General features: G+C 47.6%; 1 protein-coding gene across 1 annotated transcript; it reads left to right on the top strand.

Moving 5' to 3' along the window:
* The first annotated feature begins 278 nt into the window (after window positions 1–278).
* LOC119406848 (choline transporter-like protein 1) lies at window positions 279–25,176 on the top strand. The gene is made up of 15 exons (XM_037673595.2): window positions 279–338; window positions 840–911; window positions 2,264–2,412; window positions 6,331–6,399; window positions 6,450–6,537; window positions 8,927–8,990; window positions 10,115–10,223; window positions 11,510–11,594; window positions 16,559–16,606; window positions 18,271–18,342; window positions 19,560–19,801; window positions 20,045–20,283; window positions 21,020–21,186; window positions 21,239–21,433; window positions 24,600–25,176. The coding sequence occupies exons 1-15, from the start codon at window positions 288–290 to the stop codon at window positions 24,648–24,650; spliced, it is 1,701 nt and encodes a 566-aa protein (XP_037529523.1). The 5' UTR covers window positions 279–287; the 3' UTR covers window positions 24,651–25,176.
* Window positions 25,177–25,684: the final 508 nt, after the last annotated feature.

Raw genomic sequence — 25,684 nt, 5'->3', positions numbered from 1 at the left:
ACTTGCGGTCTGGAGCAGCCTTGATGGCGCGCTGAGGATCGAATTAAGTGAACGGGGGCTTTGGCAGTGCTCAATCATCTGTTAACTAAGCATTGCAGAAAAGTATGGAGCAGCTATACTTTGGCACCAAGCCAAAGGTATAATGAACACGAGATTTGAGGTCGCCGGCGGTGTATAGTTTTGGTGGGACCAGAGCTCACTTTTGCAGCTCTTTGCTATAGTATATGTCGTTGCCGGCCAGCGTTGTTCAACATGTTCCCTCGACAACCGACGCAGGCCTCTGGCTGATGGGCTTCTGCTGTTGCTGCGACCGCAGCAACCAGGTCCACTCGGCAGGCGTAAGTTCCTGCATGTCTTGTCGGATAATCCATTACAGCTGTAGTTCTTATGCAAGCCCGAACTTGAGCATCTTCTAAATATGGGGTCACGGTTTCAAACCTTGAGGTCTGGGGTTCGAGCCTCGGAATCTCGAAGAAGCAACGGTCGTTACCATCTCGATGCATCTCACAAACTGCATGCGCACGCTCGTCATCTGGCTCGTCGGACGAGATTACAAGCACTATAACACCGTTCGGTTTGTTTTCAAACGTCTCCATTATGGCTCCTAAGCCCGTACCACTCCTTCGGCAGGTTTAATACAGTTGCATGAGCAGCTCCAACTGAAAGCTGTCGTTTTGTGTGCCCGAAATTAAGGGCGTAATGTCAATTAGTTTTCTGCATGCAGTCAAACACGTTGTGTCTGTTCCTCTTAATAAAGATTTTTCTGTGCTCTTCACTCTACATGCATCCGATTTGTTATAAGAACATGCCCGCGCATATTAAGGCGAAATTATCCGCAGGGCTTGGAGAGGCAGCGTTCGTGCACGGACACTGGTTGGTTGCTCGTCTTCGCCGCCTACAGTGCAGGTATGGTGCGTACAACCTTTCTTTCTATGCACGTGTCGCTATCCTTTCTCAGTGGTAGAGCATCGGACGCGTTATTCGAAGGTCGCAGGTTCAGTCCCTTCCGGCGGCAAGTTATCTTTTCGTCCACTTTGCTTTCTTCACATTTATACCCCAATTATTACAAATAAATCCCCTATATTTTCCTTGGCATTATTGTCTGTTATTTCTCGCTAATATTGCGTCTAACAAAGAAAAACGAGCCCTCTAAAGTAATGTTTTCTTTATTCTTTCTCAAAGCATTTTGTGTCCTGCAAAGATGTCACACGTAGCGCCGCCATGATTCCTGCTTCCCTGGTCAGAGGTGGCGGCTGGTGCCCAAGCCACCGCCCAGTTCCGAGGGCTCACTTCCCATCTCCGAGCATAATTAAAGAGACTTCCTTAAGTACAGTCCCCCTTCTTCATCATCAGCCTGACTCAGTGGCGTAGCCAGGGAGGGGCACATCGGGCCCGTGCCCCCCCCCCCCCCCGACATTTTTTTTTTCAAAATGACACTTGACCACATCTGCCTGCCCGGCCCCCACTACAAATCAAGGAGGTGCCCCCCCCCCAAAAAAAAAAAAAATTTCTGCCTACGCCCCTGGCCTGACTACGCCCACTGCAGCGCCTCTCCCACGCGGTTCTCCAATCAATCCGGTCCTGCGGCCACGCCACCTGCCCACCTCTGCTTCCCCCCAACGTTTCTTCGCCCTGCCGCGCTTGCCTTTTCTTGAAACCCACTCTCTTAATGACCAGAGGTCGCCTACGCGTATACATGCCCATGTCCCTTGCTTCTTCTTGATTTCGATTGAGATGCCCACATTGCTGCATTCTCCTCAATTTAACCCTCCTCGTAAGCCTCCAGGTTTCAGTCCCGTGGATATAAGTACCGGTAAAATGCTACTTTTGTATACTTTTCTCTCGAGGGATCCTGGTAAACCCCCATTCGTGATCTCCTGCCCATACCTAACGGAGGCGCCCCAATAACCATTACTTGAGTTATATACGTTATTAAATTACCTTTTTTCAAAGTGCGCCTTTCGCTGATGCGGTCGCTTAGCAGCTTTGACGTTGCGCTGCAATAAGGATGAAAGCGCGGGTTCGATAGCCAGCCGACCACCGGGGCGCATTTTTATGGATGCGAAAAAAAACCGTGTTTACATACATTTAGCTACATGTTAAAGAACGCCACGTGGTCAAATATTAATCTGGAGTCCACCGCATTCCTCATAGTTATCTCTTAAAACGTACTGCCAATTCTTGTCTCTCCTTGCACTTTTGCCATCCTCCACAATTATGCATAGAGAGTTGCGACTGTTGCTCAGCATAGCATTCCCCGTAGGGTGTGCTGCTAAGCTGGGCAGTGCGCAAAGGTGGCGACCCACTGCGGCTGCTCTACGGCGTGGACAGCCAGGGCAATGTGTGCGACCGCGGCTACCAGCAGCCGCTGCCGGGTGTGCCGGGGTCCGGCCAGAACACTACGGGACTCACGTGAGCGGTCACTCTAACGTTACCTGTGACGTGGAAGGTTTCGGGATCTTTTACTACTCGAAGAAAAATAAAAGAGATACATCAGGGGCGTAGCCAGGGGGGGGGGTTCAAACCTCCCCCTCCCGATTTTTTTCAGTTTTGCTTGCGTATATATACACGCTCACATACAAACATACATAAAGTATGGTTGAACCCCCCCCCCCCCCCCGAAAAATCTTTCTGGCTACGCCCCTGATATACATGCTACTCCTTCTGGAAACAATTAGCGCGAAAAAACGTGGGACTAGCAAAAGAAAGCAACAGGACAAGCGCATGCGCTTTCCTGATGCTTTCTTCTACTAGTCCCACGTTTTTTTCGCGCTATTTGTTTCCAGAATGAATTGCCAGCACGCCCAACCGGCTATCCTTCTGAGTTACTCCTTCTGGTGAGTCCTGACTTACCGCATACCACAACTCCCTTTAAAGATAACTCTCTTGGAGAGGTCGCGCCTGCCACGACTCTCCGAAGAGAGTAACAACGGTATAGGACTCGCCAATGCGTGTAACAGGCAATCTTTTTTTTTTTATGAAATACGTATGCGTGACCTAAGGCTCGTAATCAAAACGCTGAATTTAGGTAATTAGCGAAATTATAATAGAAAATTCTCTCGCTGCCAATGCCCATTTAGCCCCGGCTAGCCTATATCTGCAAAAATGGCAGGAGCCTCTTACAAGGAAAAGGGTTCCGCATAGGAAGGAACACCTACAACGCATGTCCAGCAGTATACCTTCAACTTGTTCGTAAGCCTAGGCTGGGCTGCACAAATAATGTTGGCAAAAGGTAAAAAACACTTACAGTCGCAAGACACTTTTTCTAATGTCTGCGCAATAATGAAAAGGGACGCAAGTTGACAAGGAAGCTATTAATGGGCCGATCCCGATTGAAATGGCTGGTCTCTGGTACCTGGGCACAGGCGGGGCTGGGCAAAGATACTTTGAAATTGTATCGCGATACGATACAAGATATCAGGCAAGAAGTATTGGAAATACAGATACAAGATACTGCCGCAATAACTGTATCCGATACGATACTTGGCAATTGTATTTTAAGATACTTCGATACATTCTCAAATTTGTTATTATAGATCCAAATAATGTAGCAGCAAAAGCCTATACACGAAAATGTCTGCTTAAAAATTTCTTAAGTGTGACCTATTTTGTTTCACTTGAATGAAATGTCTGTTGGTCGATTCCACGAAAGATAAAAAAACGGTGTATATTTGATGTTTCCGATTTTCCTGATAATTTTGTATGTTGTGCACATATGACTGCACAGCACGAAATCGCAGTTCGTTTTCAAATAAAAATTTTTTTCATCACAGGAAAATTCGACAAGTGTCGCCGGTTGACGACGACCATTTTACGAAGAGTGCGTTTTCGTAAATTCGCAATCATGCTGGCAGCTACTGAAGCTATATATTACAAATATCTTTCTTTTTGGCGGAAGTAGAAGTAAAGAGGAAATAGCTGGTATGATTTCATTGAATTCTGAGCAAAATTATGTATTTTTAAAAATTCACGAAAAACGCTGCGTTTTTGAAAATCAGTCAAATTTGGGACGCTATGGCTACTTCTGTGAGCATCTTAGCTTGTTCATATTTGCAGTATGAATAGGCCTTTATGTGAATAATGAACCTCTGCATTTGTATTTCTCCAATAATTTTCAAAGTAGTAAATTTTCATGCTCGAAACACCAAAAAGAGAAAAGTGCTCCTCGATTCAAAAATCTATAATAAAAAAACCCCAATCTCAATTTTGTTCAAAGTCCCCCAAAATGTTCTCAAAGGACTGCAGAATGATATTATGAAAAAACATGTTGCATCATTTTTATTAGGACAAAAGCAGAAAATGTCAAACATTGTGTTTCCAGAGCGTGGTGGCTACTGCGTGAAGGACATCTCTAGTAACAAGAAAATACAGTAACACGTCTGTTTTCTCTGAGCTTCGCTAAACAACCGTAATGATCTATTGTCGGAAAGTGGGAACTGTTTTGTAAAGAAAAAAAGATCGTTCCTATTAAATGCATTCGCGTGGTTTGCGACTTCAGGCCAATGTTAGACATCCCTCAGTCCACAGTAGGCACGTTCAGTTGTAGGCACTTCCTTTTGTAGGCACAGTAGGCACTTCCTTTTCTTTCATCTATTTCAGTTGAGTATAATTCATATCTTGAGTGCTAAAGAACGCATTCCCTCCATGCGTCTCTTATGACGATGTGCTGTGCCAGAATTGAGAGGTTGGTATAAAAGCCAAGGTCTCTTCATGAATGGAAATGAATTTCTGGAGAGCGGTCGCCAAGAGGTGTGGTTTTTGTTGGCCCAAATGTGTACGTTGTCAAACCTTATGTGATCAATGCAGAGTTTAAAAAGAATCGATTACGTGAAGATTGGTGGCAGCAGTTTTGGCCACGGACAAAACACGTTTTGTTTGCATTGCATCTGCTTTGTTTTGCATCTCCTTGTATCTCTTGAAGCAGTGCTGGCAGATCTGGTCTCCCTCTTGAATTGAGCGCGCATTCTACTTCATGACCCTCCGCAAAAGAGACTCGATCTGATATCTTCTACATAACGAAAATTCCGCTGCAGCGGAATTTTCTTTTTGTGCACCATGAGGCAGTCCGTACAAAATCTCGGTCATGGCTATAACTCCTACCCATAGCCACCTTCAGAGCGTAGGACAGTGATCGCATCAAAGTGAAGCACAATTTGGATGCTAAACTTCTATCTCAGGTGGTGTTTGGCTGACTGGCACAGCCGTGCTCGTTGCTGTCGTCTGCTCAGGCGGGCGTCTATCGCGCCGCCCTTTGCACCTGTCCGCCTAACGCATGCTACTCCGTTTACACGAGTGCTTGTAGCGCGGGCCACACGATCCGCACGGTGCGCATCCAGACACCGGGCGGGAGAGCGACGAGCGGTGAAAAATGTATCGTGTAACCAACGCGATCGACACCCCAGCATTTTCTCGTGCAGAGCGACAAAGTCTGGCAAACAATGTGTGGCTGCTGTGCTTAGGTTGCACTGCGGTACTCGCCGTTCACCACTGTCGCCATTTGCGATTTCTCACATTCTTACAATGCATGATCGACTCAGCTACAAAAATTTCGCGTTTAGCTTCGTTGCTTTTATATAAGCGCATTTACTCAAAAAAAAAAATTATCCAGAGGAATGAAAATGTCCGTGCTGCCCGTCGACGAGGAATATAAGTGGTGTCGCAAATGCATTTAATTGGAACGATCTTTTTTTCTTTACAAAACAGTTCCCACTTTCCGACAATAGATGATTACTGTTGTTTAGCGAAGCACAGAGAAAAAAAAAAGACGTGTTACTGTATTTTCTTGTTACTAGAGATGTCCTTCACGCAGTAGCCACCACGCTCTGGAAACACAATGTTTGACATTTTCTGTTTTTGTCCTAATAAAAATGATGCAACATGTTTTTTCATAATATCATTCTGCACCACGCTCCACCGTCGATCTCCGCGGTGGCGCGGTGGCGTGCACTCGTGTCGTGGCCGGCCCAGCCGAACATGCGGCACCGCACGCGTGGTGCCCAGACGAACGTACGGCACCGCACGAGTGCGCAGAATACGCCACGAGTGCCGCCAGCCGAAGATGCCATAAGATGCGTCCACATCAAGCGCTGCTATATTTCCCAAACAACAGTGGACATTGTACGAGCTCTCATGTGCCAATGCACTATACAAAGAATAAACTTCTTCTGTGACGACACGTTTCACTTTCGTGCTATACTGATTCCTATGACGGAAGGATCAGCCATCATTTTTTTTTTTTACCATATACGCGTCGTGGCCGCCGTTTTCGTTCACGTCGCACGAGACATGCAAGGCTTTATTTATACGAACGCAAATGACGAACATTTGCAGGCTCCTGGTTCTGGAGGATGCGATGGGCCGCAAGCGACACTGCGCTGCCAGCTGCCCGCCAGGATACAGGTATACGCGGCACGTAGGAGGCTACTCCGTACAGTGTCTTCCCCTCGCAGGCAAACCGTGTTCCGAAGGTGCGTGCTGGACTCGGGTCCCGTGGGGTTCGTGCACCGGACACTCAACGTCAGCGGCGTGCTCATTCAGGTCCTCCTTTTGCCGAGACAATTGTGATACGACCGTTTTCTCACCCATTCGAAGGTATAGCACGAAACCGTGGTCAAAGGAAACACAAGTTCTTAGGAATATATATATATTGTAAGGAAGCAACAGCGGCGCTCGGGCATTGGCGCGAGCTCGGAGCGCGAAGCAGGAGAACGAAGTTCAGAATAGAACAGCCTCTCTCTCTCTCTCTCTACATATATATATATATATATATATATATATATATATATATATATATATATATATATATATATATATATATATATATATATATATATATATATATAGGTGATTCCACGTAATATCGAACAAACGATGGCTGTTCGACCTCTTAAATTTATTTCAAAATTTTATATATTATTGCCTGATGAATGGAAAGAAGAGATCCGCAGTTTGTTTTGCCGGCAAAAATTTTTTCGAAGCACAGGAAATCAATAATGACGAAGAGGTGGAGTGGAGCGCTCATACGCTCTGCTGTTTAGGCCAACTTTCCTTATGAATTGCATAAAATATATAAAGTTAGGTAGCTGAAATTTCTTTAACTAAATATATGCATGTTTTTGCTTCTGCTCAGATATTTTTAGTTTTTATGTGTAGTGTAGATGTTTTTATAACAAACCTCAAAATTGGCCCAGGAAACGTTATTTTCTTTACTTTGAAGGTCTTTATCTCAAAAAATCCTTGTAGCAGAGCAACAAAAATCCCACATTACGTCCGAAAAATCTCTTTTTGGAGTTAAGGGATGCATAACCGTAGAGTTTTACCGTAGGATAATATGTTGCGGCTTTCTTTGGAACCTCGTTTTCGGGCAGCATCTGGCCCATCTCACGACCTCCGAAACGCGAGTTTGTCATCAAATTTTCACGAAGAGGGAAGTTTCCTGGCGTGTGCAATCCTCCTGCGGAGAGCTTTTGTTCCACTGCCACGACAGTGTCTCCTGCACCGCCGATACAACGCATTCATGCACTCGCAAAATGGATCGAGTAAAAAAAAAGGGGGTCTTTTTGTCCCACAACAATAATCGTCATTTATTTTGCCTTCCTTTCCTTGCATTATCGCCGCGCGCCCGGCACTTTCTGGTCACGAACGGCATGTGTGGTATCAGCGTGACATAGCATTCTTGGTAGGAAAGTGGCCAGCGCCGAGTTTTCAAGAAAGGAAACGCAAGCAAGCCAGATGACGATTGTAGGACAAAGAGACGCGACCTTTTTACTCAATCTTTTCTGTGAGTGTGTACGGTTCGTGTATATCTGCAAGCACGAGAGTAGCCCAGCAATAAATTTTAACGAAAGTGCGTGTGCAGCCCAGTCGGCGAGACGCTAGAAAGATTGCATTTTGTTAAAACGAGCGCGTATGGCAGTTTGCCTGACTCGACAGGCAAGAAGTCAGCTCGCATCTGCTGTTCAAGCATACGCTATATAGTGATTTTTCTTTCTTTTTAGGGGCGAAGCTCCTTAAGGCGGCACCCGTTCGTCCCTCGTAGTCGTAGTAGTGCGTAACCAGTCGTAACGCTAGTACCAGATCTTGACCTCCAAGGTGGTGCCGGTGGGAGATTTTTCCTGTGCGTTGTTGAACAATAAAAAATTCGCAGCGTGCGCGTTAACTAAAAGCCGAATTCTTCTGTCTCTCATTCCCCATTAGCAGCCATTGGCATGTTCCAGTAGGAAACGTTAGTAGAAGTAGAAGTGTAAGTGTTAGCTAAAAGCCGACTTCTTCTGTCTCTCATTCCCATTAGCAGCCATTGTTTACCTCCAAGGTAGTGCCTGGTGAGATTTCTCCTGTGCGTGATTAAACGATAAAAATTTTGTTCAAAACGCCGTTGATTGATGAAATAAACCAACGAACGCCAGATGTTTTCTAAAAGCAAAACGAAAGAACGCCAGATGTTTCTAAAGCAAAACGAAAAGATGCCAGCTGCTTAACGAAAGACGCCAGATGTTTTCTAAAGCAATGGTTTTCTAAACAATGAAAATTCACAGCGTACATGTAAAATTAAAGTGAGCTGCAAGTCGTCATAACTCATCGAACCTTTAGTAAAAACGCTCCCGATCTCACGTCGGTGATGATGTACTGGGCAGAATTCACGGAAGATTCACGGTTTACCGATGAACCTCCGCAGCTTCGCCCACTCATCATCATTCACTCCGTGGATATGCTGTGATTTTTTTTTCCGGGACCGATGAGGGAACAAAACCGTGCAACTGCATGCTCTATTGAACGGTGCGGTATTATATGGGACATTTTGCCGCAAAGCTTCAACGAAAACGGCTAATTCGTATAAAAATGCACATCAGTGCTGCGCTTGGAAGTTCAAGCTAATATTGGCGAGTCGGTCCATTAACGCTCTCATTTCGCCATGGTTGTGATCCAGGAGGTTCTTCAAGACCTGGCCACCTGCCGACAGGAGCTGGGCTACATGGGCCTCGTGGCGATAGGTCGGTATGCGTCCCACCAGTCACGTGCAATGTGTAGAAGCTCTGTGCACCCAAGATTACCGCTTTCACATACTTGTCACCCAACGTGCAAGACCAGTTATTTTTATCTTAATCTTACATAGGCGTTGTTGCAGCAGCTGGAAAGCAAACTTTCAACGTAGTGCACGCTCGTTTTGTTGTTCGTATCGAGATTTTCATATCAGTATAGATGAAAACCCGTTGAAATACGTTTAATGCATCTGCAGCCGTCATGTAAAGTGGTCGCAGGATTCATGGGCGTCGGCGGGATTTCGTCTTGGGGGGGTGCAAACCCGTGTCGCATCGCGGTGGGGAAGAGCCCCTTTTGCACCCCCAGCCGACGACGCCCATGGCAGGATTGGGACTCAAATACATATGGCATCATTTATGCTCAAACATGAACGAGAAAAATTGTCTTCTGATACCGGCGGCGCACGCGCGACGAGATCGAGCGTGCTGGCGCGCGCGGGAGCCGCGTTCTTCGACACGCAGCAGTGCACATGAATCACGGTGTAGTACATATTCACTAATGTCGTCGGGGAACCCACCACGGTGGTCTAGTCGTTATGGTGCTAGCTGACCCGAAGGTCGTGGGATCGAATCCCGGCCGCGGCGGCCGCGTTTCCATGGAGGCGAGATGCTAGAGGCCCGTGTACTTAGATTTAGGTGCACGTTAAAGAAACCCAGGTGGTCGAAATTTCCGGAGCCCTCCTCCGTCAAAATTATATCGTGGTTTTTGGACGCAAAGCCCTAACAATTACTAGTGATAATGTCGTCAGGATATCGTTATCTTTCTCGCTGGGAAGTGTCCTTGGCCAGATTTACCAAGAAAGCTGACAGAAGCAAAGGAAGTGTAGGCTTTTCACTTCTACGAGCTCGACACACAACACTGCGTTCAGTCTTTATTTCCTCGTTAGATTATTATCATCACTGGTTGCTTAGGAACGTCGAGTTACTCACTGCATTGGAGGGCCACCATGTTGGACTGAGGAGGGACACGAACTTGCATTTCATGCGCATGCGCAATGGCGACGTGGCCGCTAACATATTTGGCGCAGCGACACTCTTTCTGGTGTGTACATCGCTCTACCTGTCGGTGGTTTTAGGGCTCAGCGTGGCGGCATTGCTTCTTCTGCGCTACTGCGTGGCACTGCTCGTGTGGCTCCTCCTTGCGGTGGTGTCCCTGGGATGCGTCGGAGGGACGTGCTATCTCTGGTACGTTCAACAAAGACGCCTTGCAATCGAGTTCACCCTGCATAACTTTCAAAGTATGACTTCCAAATTAGTCGTGGAAGCGCGATATGATAGGCGTCGGGAAGCGTTGAGATGCCTGCGTAGGAGCATACCGCTGACTCGTTTCCCGGATACCTTATTGCCACACAAGATAAATTCGGAACAATAGAGTAAATAATGGGCTGCACATTAATATCTCATGGACGCTAATGAGCTAACTTTTCTGGCTATCGCAGAAAGAACATTATCTGTCTACTGTGCAGTTTTTAAACATTTCCTAAGGTATTCGCTGAAACAATTGGTCCATAACCTTGTCACATGCAAATATCAGCCTGCTGCCACGGCTCTCAAAGAACAAGAAAGAAAACGAGATACAAGTTATTCCTTGGTAAATAAGGGTGTGTCACTGCGTAACCACAAGGACAAAAAAGATTGTCCCTGTGGACAGTCGTAATCCAAAAAGTTTCGCGCGGTGACCTTGAGCGAAACACGGCAGGCGAAAAAAAGCGGTACGAAAACCCACGCGGCCTTCTCCGAGTGAGCGGCGTGTGGAGAGGGCCTTGTGACGTCGTCATGTGACGCTATCATGGCCTCACAGGTGGAAAATTTGTTACGTCATCACGTGATATCGTCGCTAGGTCAAAGATTGGCCGATAGCGGAGGCAGTGCAGAAGGCCACGTGACATGCAGAAGGCGGCTCGTTATGTTTGGCAAGAAGTCCATGCATTACCCAGTGTGCTTTCGCGTTTTTTAAGGCTCATTCACAGCCGCGAATAGCACCGGTCGCGCGACTGTTGGCGACTGGCGGCCAAAAAGCGAGTCAACTCCATTGCCCCGTAAAATAAGCTGACGTCCTGTTCCTGCGCGCCTGTGATTGTTTCAGTGGTTTTGCGACTGCGGACGCGCGAGTGAGCCAAAGCAGTCGCTTTGTGACCAAAGCGGCCACGTCGCGCGACCGGCGCTGCTCGTGAACGAGCCTTTAAATGTCCATCGTTATTGCTTGAGACATTATGTTTCGCCGAGCAGCGATGTCAGCTAGAAACCTTGACGAAACTTACCCGGGCGTTCACGTTTCCGATTTGAAACCAGAGACACAAACACGCGTCTGTATATTGGAAAGCCAACTACCTGAAACACTCGAACCACTTGATGTCACGAAACGAGTCGGCGCTATTGGGTGGAATGCGGGACAGCGATGGCTACGGGCGGAGCGGGCATTTCTTTCCTCGCCGAATGTGCGCTTTGTCCGACGTGCCTTCATCGCTCAGGTTCACGTGGAACGCCCGGCGACGCAACGCTCAACCGAACGTGGGGGCCTGGCTTGTAGCCGCCGTAGCTGGAACCACGGCCATGGTGAGAAGAACCACGTTCGCCAAATTGAGATGCTTGATTGAAGTTTACGGAGATTGTTGCAGTTTATGTTATGGGTACATGGAGCCCTGAGAAGCGTTCGCTATGAGCGTTTCTTGCAGTAGGCCCAGGATTTTTTTTTTCGGAGGGGGGTTGTCCCATTCCAAAGTAACTTTCCTGCATGTGCCAAATAAAGCGGGGGCGGGGGCTTCGCTAGGACACACGAGAATGATGCCCACTTTTCGCCAGGAAAGCGCGTAAAGCCGCATAAGATGGATGAAATACTGTGCACCTCACTGGTGCGCCTGTGAGACACATGGAGGAAGGAAAAAAAATAAGGAGAGGCCCTGACGTCACATTCGTGAAGCCTCCACATCGCAAACACCCGCATCGCCGCCTAGCGAAGGAGCCTCGAAACATTTCGCGATTTCCGCCGTGTCGTTTGTAAGCGCATGCGCGATTCGAGCCATTTTTTTCTTCGCCGTGCAAGCGGCGCCGCGGCGCAGTCGATTCACGCGTGCTGCTCCTTGTGTGTGTTCTCTAGGAAAGCTACGCAACGCCCAGCTGTCCGGTGCAAATCGCGTGCACTGCGGAAAGTACCGGGTGTCACTTTTCGTGTGTACGTACGCGTTCGCTTCATTGCTGATCACTAATGCATGGTATTTGCATGCGAAGCTCTCGGATGTGCGCTCTGTTGCTTCTTACTCACTGTGTCAACTCAGAACACACGTAAACTTTTGTTTTTGGCGTCTGACGCGCCGTACATAACATGCGCCGAAGGCATCGTACGTTTTTAGAGGCTGTGTCGTTCAACGAAAGGGCAATAAACTTATGTTGTTGTTATCGGACTACGTGATGTATGTATTGTGAGGTGTGCGCTCGCTGCGTGCTTGTTGTTGTGTGCGTACTGGAATTACAAACTTTACGTGCACGATCGCGTATACAATACAGCGGTGTCCTCTTTTCGACGTGAAGTTACGTCAACTATAGGTTGACGTTGCGCCGAATAGCTACTACGCACACTCCATATACACGAACAAAGAACCGCTAATCCGGCAACAGGTCGGGAAATCGGGCTACGAGAAAGGGAAGGCCTAACGCCCAGCAGAACGCGTAAGTCACTGCTAGGTGAGTTCGAATACGATGATGCAGGGGCTGAACGTTTTTTGATCACGGCACGTACCGGTATTCTGTACTGTTGCACAAAAACGTTCCACGGAGAATTTCAGCGCGTAGCGCTCGGGCCTGCCACGCACGAACAGCCTGGTAAACGTCTGCTTGCAACATTTTACTGCGTGCGAACCGCACAATACGCGCTAAGTGTACGCCGGGACTACAACTCAGCGCAGAAGCTAACCACCGCGGAGAGCACGCCGCGGGGCGTCTGCTGTTTTGTTTGCCCCATACCGGTTTGTTTGCCCCATAAATCTGACGTCACTTCCGCCACACTTTTCGCAATGCATTGAAATACGATAGGGCCTCTCCTTAGTATTCCTTCCTCCATGGTGAGACACACCTCTCCATTACATGGCAAACAAGGAAACAAATCAAATGGATTCGCGCAGAAAGGACGCTGCCAAGAACAAGCAAACAGCAAGCGAATATTTCCAGCAGCGTTTACTTAATTAACTATGGAAGAGGGAAGGACGTAGCAAATTCGTAAACTCCTTCGTCTGCGGAGCCCCAAGCTCACGTATCCACTTGGAGAAGGAAACGTCTTTCACTGTCTCAGGCCTGTCTTGAGGCACTGTTTTCCGGGCATCCTTGAATGCCGCACCTCGCAGCGTCCATGCATTTTGGACGACACTTGCCCGCAATGCTCGGTACGCGTGCGACATATCGCTCGCAATGTTGGATCAGCGCTGTTCCTTTATCACCGCTCAGGCCCGTAGCGACGGGGAGGGAAGGGGGGGGGGACACTAAATAGAAAAAAGAATCTTTTTTTCTATTCCCTTCAACACGCTGCCTTCACGCACAATGCAAATGACATGGCGAACATTCGTTACGCTTGTGAAGGAACCAGAAGGAAGGAAGGAAGGAAGAAACAAGCGGAAAGACAGGGAGGTTAGCCAGTTCTGAGACCGGCTGGCTACCCTGTGCTGGGGGAAGGGGTAAGGGGAATAAAAGATGATAGAAGATAGATGTTACAAAAAAAAGGACAACAAGAGAATAAAAAAAGGGCCGGGAAAAAAAGGAAATGAGAATATGACACTGCTTAGAAGTTCCGCAGTGACGTATTGATGCTGCTGATCTGAGCGACCGACTGATACGGACACCATAAGAGAGCTCATGACTGACATGCTGCAGGTTTCCAAATGACTGACGGTAAATGAAAAAAAAAAGAATCAATTGCAGCAGCAAGGTACACTTTCGAATGTGTTTGTTGCTGAATATATTTTTTTCTATAGCATTTACTTCTAGCAGTTGACAGCTGGTGAGTTAGCACGAATACCAACACCAGTTGTGTAGCACTTTCTAAATGAACGCTCTAATGAAGCAAGTTAGTCATGTACGTAACCTCATGAATGTTGTTGAGTATTTCGGACAGTCGATAAAAAGTCAACATATATGACTAGAGACCGGATTTTAGGCAAATGCCTATTTTGTTCCTTACGCTCCTATCGCGCCATTTTGATATATGAGCATGCATTAGAGGTTAAGAAGGGCTTTTATAGTGTTTTGATAGTGCCTATATAAATGCCTTTTTTTGGGGGTGCATTTGTGCCTACATGCCTGTAAATGCTCAAAGATGCCTATTTTCAAAATCGGGCCCTATATGAGCCCTATTTAGCCTCAAGTTTTGCTTTCGAGTGCAGTTTGAGACCGTTATTCATTTTACCGCGCAACATTGCCTGTTCGGAACTCTATGGGGTTCAACCTAGTCCTCAAGTTCAACCAACTCGCGGAGGCAACCTCTAGCAGTAGTGAAGTGGGACGCACCGGCGAGCATACGCCGCCGCACTGACATGGCGCGAGCGGTTGGCGAATGCGAAATTGCGGAGAGCTATCAGCGGAGAGTGCACACGGCTTTTGTTTAGTTTATGGTTTACTTTTTAACCCTTTCCCTATACCGAAGACGAGCTGAGCTCGTCCACGCTGAAAGTAGCATTTGCGGCAGAGAAATTAAGCTACCCTGATTCATTTTGCTGAGTTATCTTTGGCTTGAACAGCTGGTGCAGTAAAAAAATTTGAAAAACGTGCTCAAAGCATGCATTTTGGTCGAGAAAGTACTGGATTCTGGTAACCAGAATTAGAAAAAGGCGTCCTCTTCTGAGCCGCTCGTGCCAGCAGCAGCTTCTTTCAGAAAAAAGAAGAAAACACTTGTTCGCCGAGGTTTTTGCGCAATTGATCATTTCAGTTCTCCTGCGAGTGAAGCAGCGACTGCACAGAGCAGCATTTTTTTTTCTAAAGAATCGGATTCGGACGAAGACCGCCTCAGTGTTTCGGCAGTAGACGTCGATATATAAGTGTAAGCAACCCCCCCCCCCCCCCCCGCTCTTCGGACGCGTCCAAAGCTTTTTTTCACGGGTACCTGCGCTCATTTTTTAAATCTCATACATTTTCTGCACCGAAGACAGGAGGGGTTAGAGCCCTTTCCGTGGTGCGGTGCACTGAAGTCAATCCTCTGCATGTTTTCAAATATACATATATATATTGCTTGTATCTTGCGAATAAAGCGCCTTTAAATAGTTTTTTTTTGTTTTGTTTCAAGACGCGTAGAATAAAATTGGCGATGGAAAAAATCCCTATTTTTGTATCATTCTTGGTAAAAAAAAACTCGGTAGTGAAAGCGTTAAGGCGTTCACCGCCTGGGGAGAAACTGGTTCTACGCAATTCGACCAGGCCAATAGGAAGAATCCCCTCCTTCTGGTCTTTTAGCGATCTGGATGCCTGCTCCTGCTGCTCAGTCATGCCGAAAAGAAAGGCACAGAGGTGTGTGCAGATTCGACAGTGCACATTTGACTCACCAGGCTACAGAATAAGCGGAGATACACCGTGTTCCGCACAGCGTGCGTGACAAAGGACAATTGCACGGCTACGTTCAACTGTCGGTGCCTGTGTGCCACCCTGAACATTTCTTGTTTTCCTGTAGTAAATAGAAGTCGCGCATGTCTTCCAGTGAAATTATTTGCATTTATGTAAAAATTTATTGTGCCTTTATTAACGATATTAGAGGCCTAAAACGTTGTTTTGCCTGCCCATTTTTGGCACCTAAAACGCGCTTTTTTGATGCCTAAAAATCCGGCCTCTACATATGACACTGCGCATTGTGTCCACTTGTGTGTATCGACTTTGTACAAGCAACATATTTGGACAGACAGCAATAGACGAAAAATAAAGAGCCGTTAGAACGTTTTATCGACAAAAGCTATAATTTTTGTAGGACGGGCTTATAAGAATACGAAAAGCAGAGCAGGTCAACTGAACAAACAGTGCGTAAATGGTCTAAATTACGTTTTATAAGGGATGAACATCACCTGAGCGACATCACGACAAATAATACGAAACCAATAATGATGCCAAGGAAAACATGGAACCACCGTCGCCGTACAGTATTAACAGGGCATCACACGTGCTCTATAACACGTGCGGAGGTTGTGGGTTCGTATCCAACAGGTGGCAAGTCGTTTTCTCGTCCCGTTGCATTTCCCTTGATGCCATAATTGCTACACCTCAATTAAATACTACAAATAACACCCATATGCTTTCCTCATCATGATGTGTCTATGAACAACAACGACAACAACACATGCCCTCCTGTCATTCGCTCTCGGTTCAGTTACTCCAAAGGTGACCGCTCGCGTCTCGTTAATTCAAGCTGTCCTTCGACGTCGCTTTACAAACACCTCGAACGAAAAACAACTTGATTGACAGCTGGCGCGTACACTTGACAACGCGTTGTGTTGGCGCACGTTGTGCTTCGTTGCTGCCTCTTTGACTGAGAGTTTTTGTTGTGGCGTCTGCAGGTGCTGCTGATGCTCACTGTGCTAGTGCTACGCAAGCGGATACAGCTGGCAAGTCCTTCACTGCGGTGACACTTTCACATTTCCTCGCTATCATGGCTGATGGAAGCTAAACGTCCTCCCCATGCATCATGACGACCTCTATGAAAAGTGATTTGAACAGTATATACCATGTCGATACACACCAGGCATACCAGGCGTCTCTGGTATAACGATTGACCATCAACAAAAAATTGGCAGATCCCACGCCTTGTGGGAATCGGTATCACGCGAGGCAGTCAGCGAGTAGTTCTATGCTGCATTTTTTGGCTTTGAGCCAAGCGTTTGGATCGACGTGTGTTCTTTTTTAATTCTCTTTTAAATAGTTGTGTGCACATCGTGGACTTTCCAGGCACGTCGACAACGCTGGCGTTTAAAGGGTAACTTATGGCCTTACGTTATTTCAGCATTCACGCAGAGCACATATACGTCAGCATTATCGAAACGGGGTGCACTTTACGGTGCGATGATGTGAATTTCGTTAGCGTATTCGTCCGGGGTCAATCGACGCTTGAATTGAGCTTGCTGAATCATAGGAATACAAATGTAAGGTTTATTTGGCAATTATAAAAGCAGAGCCAACACTCGAACCACAGACGTTAACCTGACATCACGCCTGCATCGTAGGAGTACATATGTAGCGTTTATTGCTTCGTTATAAAATTACATAGCCAACACCACACCCACAATTGACGTTGCACCGACATTACGCCTGCATAAGGTGTTTTTCCAAAGCAGTTTCTTGACCTGACGTGGCTCTGTGATAGAATACCTGACTGCCACGCAGAATGCTTGGGTTCGATTCCTGCTGGGATCCTACTTTTTAATCTTCGAATTATTCGGGTCAACGCTATCGATGCCGGTTTTTCTTAACGCTCTCGCATTTAAATTACCAATGTCTGTTCACGCCGTTCCTGGGTAGATATAAACTGTCAATCACCTGTGGTGCATACCCGTACACCGCGGCCCGTGGTAAACGGGTATGTGCCACGTGTCTGGAGGAAAGGGTTTGACGACGTACGCGACGTGATTTCCACGTTATTCATGTCATGACCAGACAGTCATATTCGTCAAGTCCTCTTACTCTCCCATGCCAATTTTTGTCCTCATCGAGTAAAGGAGGCGATCACGAGAGCACCCAGACGTTAGATAGAAACGCTCAAAGTGTTTAGGGTTCGCTAAGAAATGCTTCTCATTTAAAAGTTAATATTGCCGCGTCCATATTTGTGTCTTGCTATGCGCTAGCGACGACAAGGAAGACGACCGGTGCATTCGACAGGCGCAGCATGAAAGACTGAGAAAGAAGACGTTCTTGGCGGCCCCAGCCCTTGAGTGTTCTCTTCGAGTACGAGACGCCCGGTACTTCTGCCTTTCTGAATAAAGCCCCTGTGTTTTATAACCCGCGGCAATATTCACGCTATATTGACAACAACGATCAAGAAATGTCACTAAGAACAGAACTGCTTTCTTTTTCCTAATAGAATTTGTGCGCTTCTGAGCGTGCTATTGTTAGATTTCTGTTTTAAGAAAATGCACTGCTGTATTGCAAGACCTAATTCCTTTGGATCACGTCCTGGCCAATATGGACCATGAATTATAGTCTCTCTAAGAGCTTTCGAGCCCTCAATTCCTCTTGCTTTCAAAACCACGCAACGCTCACATGTGTTTCTATATAGGTGACGGCTCTGTTTGGAGAGGCCGGAAAGGCGCTGACCGCCATGCCTGGTCTCCTACTGCAGCCAGCCTGGGTACGTTGCCCTCGAATCCAGTCTTTCCTGCACACGTGCGACCTTTGTCAACCTGTCAGATGGGGTAGATGTGTAGTTTAAATGACTTTCTCATTGGACGGACAGATGTCGCAGAATAGTTAGTCTCGCTGTTGTGCCGAGTTGATCAAACATTTACACGCTCGGTCACAGTTACGCGAAGTCAGCACCCTGCCACGAAGGAGCCGAAGTAGCGTGGGCTACGGAAATAGCAATCTATTCACACAGCGATAACTCTTGAATGATAAAACAAATTCTATACTGTGCGTCCTAACGACGACTTGTGTATCTTTCACGTGCGCTTAAAATAGAGCTCCCCTAAATGGAAGATGACAACGTTTGCACGAATCACTTCCCTACGAGACGCCCGGAACTACCACGTGACGTCGGTTTCCTAGACTCGTGGTGACTTTTGTATGTGAGAGACGCACAGGATGGAATAGGTCTAACGTGCCCACCGTGTCATCCAAGATCGGTCACCATCTCTCAAGGTGTGGTTTAGGGCCACAGCGAGCTCGAGGTCACTGTCCGATATCGGTCTAACACTTTCAAACTGTTGCCATTGAATTACACGCGATAATTTTTTTTTTCTTAGTGCGTCTTAAACGAGCGAGCCATAATATTCCATGAAGCAGCACACGAGGAACACAATCACGCACGCATAAAAATGGCGCAAACACAAGTGTGCGTGATTGGGTCCTTTGTGCGCTGCTTCATCAAATGTCATGGCTCGCCAACTAGCCTAGCTTAGTACATATTAAATGAGCCAGTTTTGCGACCGAATGCGGCTACGATGTCCGAGAAGACATCGGTGTCTCTATATGGTTCATTATGGGGCAGTTACTTGACATTCCTATAGGAATGTCAAGTAACTGCCCCATAATGATTACCTGAGAGATAAGCTCCACTTATCAATTACCACGAGACAAAAAGTGCACTAAGGTCATGCAAATCATGTTTGCAGAGTTGAGAAGCGCAAGAATTAGGACGGTGAAGAAGACGCAAATGCTAGCTGTAGATATCTATCTCGATCATAGAAGGAAACTAGGAAGTCACATATCGCATATCAAGGGAAGCATCTACAAGAGTTTGAGCAACCTTCCTAAAAAGCCAATACTATACTGCAATTATGAACCTAGCGACACACTTCATTCGAAGACCGTTCAGACGGTGTGTGTACCTTGAGCTATTCACTGCAGACGCTGTGCTTTTGCGCGGTCACTTGGGTGGCTGGAGCAGTGGCGATGCTCGTTCTGCTGACGGCGGGTGACGCGGCAGTCGCCAAGGACGGCGCTGACGTGACGGTGCTGCTGAGACAGGACTCGCTGCTTCGCCTCGGGCCCTGGTACCTCGTTCTGGCCCTGTGTTGGCTGCTCCAAGTGGCCGTCAGTTGCCAGGAGGTCGTGGTGGCAGGCGCCGCGGCAGACTGGTACTTCTACAGGTATAGGACTAAGAGAAAAGTTTGCTGTCCCTCAGAGGCAAATTGCCTTGGTTGATGGTCGGCCATGCATGCACAAATACTGTCAGGCCACGGGAGAGCAAATGGAGACTTGGTTTCCAGTTCACGAACGGCCGACTGAAAAAGCGAAAGACTGTATACTTCTGTGCTGCTCATTCTTCACCATGTCGTGTGCGTCGTGTATCTGTCGCGGGTGCAGGCTGCGAACACTCGACACGTGTGCAGGGGTACCGGGTGGTCGGCGCAGTGCGCGAGCCTGTGGCGACTGGTGCGCTACCACTTGGGCTCCGTGCTGTTGGGCTCGCTGCTCGTCGCCATTGCCCGAGTGCTGAAGCTCGCCTGCAGGTTCGCCAGCCGTCAGTGCCGCAAGCCCGGAAAAAAAGCCGCCTGCTGTCTTTGCTCGTGCTGCTGCTGCAGCATAGCGGCGCTCAGGTTCCTCAACAGAAACGCCTTCATCATGCTCGGTGCGTTCGCCGTATATGTAGCGATGAGGGTTCGGCCGATGAAAACGTTTTATGGGAGGGAAAGGGGAATTGAGTTGGCTAAGGCCACGAGGGCTTCCCCGAGGCCCGAGCTGGACAGAGCTTCCTCCCATCGTTCCCGCGTTGTTTAGTGTCTAAGGCAATATTAGCATGGAAGGTCCATGCATACCACATGGTATAAATCTGCTTTCTTCGCGGGAAACTTGCATTCGGCTGGAAGCGGTTGTGGCTTGATAGCGTGTAGCTTTGCCGGATTATGAAGCGACGTAGTTTTCAGTCTTCTTATTTGTCTATGCCTGGCTATTTCCGTGGGGACAAGTACTGCAAGCACAAGTTATTAATAATGGCGAGGAAAAGTCCGAGTCTTCGCAAAAGGACGTCGATTCAACGCTCTCCTTGACGGCTCGCAGCGCCTCCCTCGAATAAAGAAAGCACGAGACTATGCGTTTACAGAAACTTGCGTTGCGTGTTTATGCGTGCGTTGCATCAACGGGCTCGAACAAATATGCACATTATTAGGCACCGTAATTATGTATGTACACAAATACTCGCGCGCTCTTCATCTCACCTCGCGAGTGAACCTTCAATAGCGTTAATTATGTTTTGCTTGGCTGCTTTTTTATATATGTCAGATATTGAGTGTATGCACCCTTACTCGATGGCTTCCCCGAAGTCTGCAAGAAGTCCTTAAGTGAACGGAATGGTTTGTCGGTCGCAGCTGCCCGCGGCTACAGCCTGTGCCGGGCAGCGAGCGAGGCCTGGCAGCTGCTATCGCGCAACGCCCTGCGCGTAGCGACCGTCAACTGCGTCGGCGACTTCGTGCTGCTGTTGGCCAAGGCGGCCGTGGTCGTCGGCACCACGCTCACGGGACACAGGCTCACCGAGGTGAGATCGCAGCTTTGCTGTACTTCCGATTAAGACATTGTTGTGACTGCAGGACAAAGTGGGCCAGCTGCTGTGGGGCCAGTGGGCTCCCCTGACTGCAGGAGCCCTGTTCTCCTTCCTGGTGGCGCACTGTTTCCTCTCGGTGTACGAGATGACGCTGGACACGCTGTTCCTCTGCTTCTGCCACCAGTGCGAGGAGATCGGCCGCGGGGGCGTCGCCACCATCGCCGTACCCGACGCACTCGCCGTGAGCGCTTTTGCTGAAAAACGTCAGAGTGCGCACACGCCGTTCCTGATGCTGACGTCTCGTCCCTGCTCATATATACAATGACGTAATAGAATGAAATCTCCCGAAAACGTGGTGGACACATATACGCCATTTTTTAGCGCGAAAGAAGGAAGTAAAGAAATCTACAAGAAAGAGAAGAAAGGCGAGCGCTAAACATCAATTAACTTCATTTCAGAAAATACCACAGAAGGTATACGGGCTACGTCAATAACAAAGCATCATAAGCTAGACTCACTTGAATATATATGGATAGACGTGCCGCTAACGGGTCCTTCTTGCTTCCAGCAGCTTTTCTCTATAGATATGTTGCGCAGATTGAGCGAGTCCGAGCTTCTAGTGTAACAATACTTCTTTGCAGACTATATTTCGTTCGTACTGACATCTAGACTTGAGCAGAAAGAAAAAAAAAGGGAGACGCTCTATCCTGTCTCCCCTTTTCCTTCATTCTGCTCGCGCAGCAAGGTGTAGGCGCCGCAGTGCATGGCCCTGCGAAATGCGTCTCTGAGTTCCTTTGATACAGCTAGAGCGCCCTAGCTTTGTCTATTTCGAGGGTGTAGTGTTTCGCGCAGATTTTCTTCTTTGTCCTGGCCCATGACAAATCGGGATTCGTGTCGCGTTGCACAGAATTCCCGGTTTCACAGAACCTAGCCTTAGTGCACTGGTGCGCTTATTTGGGACGATTGGTACACATGTCCATAGAAAAGGAGGAACAGCGCGAACGTTTGCTGAAAGCGAGGTATTCCATGAAGGCTATTAGTATTTTTCATCAAACTCATCACCACGGATGTCGACGCATGGCGCACCGGCGTCACGGGCAATGTTCGCGCAGCTGCACGAGCGGTTGCAGAAAACATCCAATAAGGTAAATGTAACTGGTAGCGAAGCTTCCATAGAAACGTTAACAGAAAATGGCTGCTCATCGGCTGTTCATGGGGCTTAGTGCCATCTAGAGTCTATGCGAGGAGGGAACACTTCCGGCGGAACAAAAAATAAAGCGGATGTGACGCAATATCCGGTAAAAAAGTGACGTATTTGTCTTTTGAAGCCCCTGATCGCTATATAACAACTCGCGCTACGCGTCGAGCCGGCAAGTCCTTGGCGAATGCGCTTGAAGCCAACGCTATAGCTAAACTAATATCTACTCATGACTAAACAGCGGTGTTTATGTGTACCGCAGTTTAATTCGTCTTGGTTTTAGCAGGAAACCTTATTCTTGGAGCTTTTATTTTGCGTTTGTGTCACTTGCACAGCGGGATTGAAGTAAGCCGCAGCGTACTTATGTTTTTAGCGTTGCTTATTTGCTTCGCACATGTGCAGGGGCCTTAAGAGAACATTGCTTGTGTACTTCAGTTCTGACGAGAAGAAATGACGCCTGGCCACGCCGAAATGATGATATTTCAGTTTTATTCAATGTTCACAATAACGCAATTTTATCACGCGCTACACAATGAGCAACGTGTCGCAATAAGTACAAAAAGTGCGTACACTATACGTGCGCTATGTTTTGCCTTATGTTCCGATAAATTGACCTTATGTGTAACGTATACAGGCATGCGAATTGTAGCGTGACAGATAACTTGGCGATCTGCTCACCGATCACCGCGTATTCACGAAGGAAACCGGGCAACAGGAATACTGGTCCATGAAAATCGAGCAAGCGCACTACGCCGAACCATGGGGCCAGCGTCTTATCTAGAAGAGATGGATCGCCACGCGTACGCGTGTTGCTATTGCATCCTCGGAACACCGCATCGTTTCCGCGAGTACCGAGGAAAGCATTCGGCGTTAAATGTTAGCCGCGTCGCCCCGTTGCCCGTTGAACACCGTAACCAACACGTTCACCAACGATGAAACGCGCCTAGCTCGCAACTCCGCGCACAGCAAAAATCAAATTCTCACCACAATAATTCAGAGCAGGCACGTAGGCAAGGGGGGGGGGGGTGCCGGGCCCCCCCCGAAATTTTTCCGGCCCTCTATATTGCCAGGGTACTTTTTTTGTTTTTTCCATGGAAGATTGTCTTTCGAACAATTAGGCCTTGCCCCCCCCCCCCCCCCCCCCCGAAAAAAAAATCCTGGCTACGTGCCTGATTCAGAGAACGCATGCAAGTGCGAAACACCAGAACACGTGAGGGGGCGTGTCGTCGCAGACGAACTTTATGAGCGCGCCTCTCCATGCACCGCAAGGGCTGCACTGAAAGACAATGACGTCTTCAGGGGGCGCTAAGAAAAAGATTTTTCGTAATAATTGAACACTGTCATACATTCTTGGAACATTGCGCCTACATAATATTGTTCGGGATATAAAAGTCATTTGTAAAATATAAATGTTGCTTCGCCCTCATATAAAACTTGGTTTCTCGCTATTAGTGTTTGTTCCCTCCAAGCATAGTCGCGCTTCAATCGCCGCACCCATAACTCCCCGTGCTGGTTCTGAACCGCTTTTCGTCCGAAGCTTCGCGACCTACTTGGAACATCTGCGTCCCAAAAGCATATTTCTCGGCTCAGCATATTACACGTCAGCACAGCGATGACGCAGGCAGTGCTCTGACATTGGTGTACGTCGCTTAACGTCTCATTCTCTCTTCTTTTAAACAGTCTCGTTTCACACGTTAGGCAAGAAATAAAAGCGGCATTCTAATGAAAGTATATATATATATATATATATATATATATATATATATATATATATATATATATATATATATATATATATATATATATATATATATATATGTGGGAGCAGAAAATGCACGAGGGACTGTGCTATTTATTTGTTGAGTGCGCACTCTTCCTGGAAGGAATTGCGGTTTGTTGTGCGCCGTGGACAATGCGCTGACAATGCTGGTCATGCAGTCAAGTGTACGAAACTTGCTTTTCGAGGAATCTGCACGCTGACACCCTTTGGGGTGTCTTTTTGTCTCAAATAATCATCTTTATTACACCGCTCGCCCGATACTTTCTGGTCACGAACGAACGTGCGTGCTATCAGCGTGACGTAGCATTCTTGACAGGAAAGTAGCGAGTTTTCAGGAAAGGCACAAAAAGACTCCCGAAAGGGTGCAACTGAGTGTTCCATTGAAAGCGCTGTGCCTGATTCAAAGTGAGTGCATTGTTCTTTTTGCAGGCCTTCGTGGAGAAGAGCGGCAGCGTGGCGCCGCCTGCCGCTCGCCAGTGAGCCACCTTCTCACGATGCATTTTAGATTGATGGAAGCGAAAGGCATTTTAACATGCAGGGAAAGACGTTCGTGAGAACTGCCGGCCGTCAAGTTTCGCTCCCTAATGTATTAGGTGTAGCATAATTGAACGATAAGTGCACCTTGAGATGGACCAACGTTGTATCACACCTCGCGCAGGTGCAACGAGGAAGCCCATGTAGCCAAGGAAATAGTTTTGAGTGCGGAGCAGTGGGAGGCATGATTCGCGAGCTCGGACCCGGAGGCGCAGCTTCCGAGTCCAGCTTTGCCATGTAAGGCCCTGACTTGGTGCCCCAAACGTACATATCGGCTTAACCGTTTTGATAGAGTTATTGCTACCTTGAGATTGCGAGCCCCGAACAGGATTCACGGCTCGAGGCGATCCGTCTAAAATGGCATTTACCCTTCGTCGTTTAAAAGGGAGTGCGAACCAGTGCACCGGCTCAACGTCACTATTGCTCAACGGAAGAAAAAACGCATTTCTTGCGCAATAAAATTGTGACATTGATGAGGAAAATGTGTCGAGTTTTGCTGAACCATCATCATCTTAGTTCCACCGTCAGCCGCATTCCGACGCTTCAAGTGGCCACCGGGAATCGGTCACTATGACGTGACCTGCCCATTTTTTCCTTTTAACATATACCCCCGAAAGTTTGCTTATCTGATCCACTCTGCTGTCTTCCTATGTCTCGATGTTATGCCTACTTTTTTTTCGTTACATCGCCCGCTGGGTGGTTCTTCCTTTTTTCATTGCGTGGATGTTATTCTAGACGGAGCGTGTACGAAACAACAACATCCTAACCTACAGATTGTATACGTCCTACCGGCGGCAATGTTATTTTTTTCATCCGTTTTAATTCCTTTCCATTTATGTCCTAACACTACATAGAGTTGAAGAATACAAGTGATGCCCCTTCCTCGGCTGTGTGCTGTTCGTTGGCTTCATCGAGTCGTGTCTAACAAAAAAAGGAGCCTTTGGTCCATGCCCCTTCTTTCGTTCACAACCAGAACGTGG

This window comes from Rhipicephalus sanguineus, chromosome 10 (genome assembly GCF_013339695.2).
Source record: "Rhipicephalus sanguineus isolate Rsan-2018 chromosome 10, BIME_Rsan_1.4, whole genome shotgun sequence".
Taxonomy (NCBI): Eukaryota; Metazoa; Arthropoda; class Arachnida; order Ixodida; family Ixodidae; genus Rhipicephalus; species Rhipicephalus sanguineus.
This window is presented reverse-complemented; position numbering and strand designations above follow the sequence as displayed.

Coding starts and splice junctions, on each gene's coding strand:
- LOC119406848 (XM_037673595.2), top strand. CDS start 288: ATGGGCTTCTGCTGTTGCTGCGACCGCAGCAACCAGGTCCACTCGGCA. Junction 18,343..19,559: donor TCCTACTGCAGCCAGCCTGG/GTACGTTGCCCT, acceptor TATTCACTGCAG/ACGCTGTGCTTTTGCGCGGT. Junction 21,187..21,238: donor CGGGACACAGGCTCACCGAG/GTGAGATCGCAG, acceptor TTGTGACTGCAG/GACAAAGTGGGCCAGCTGCT.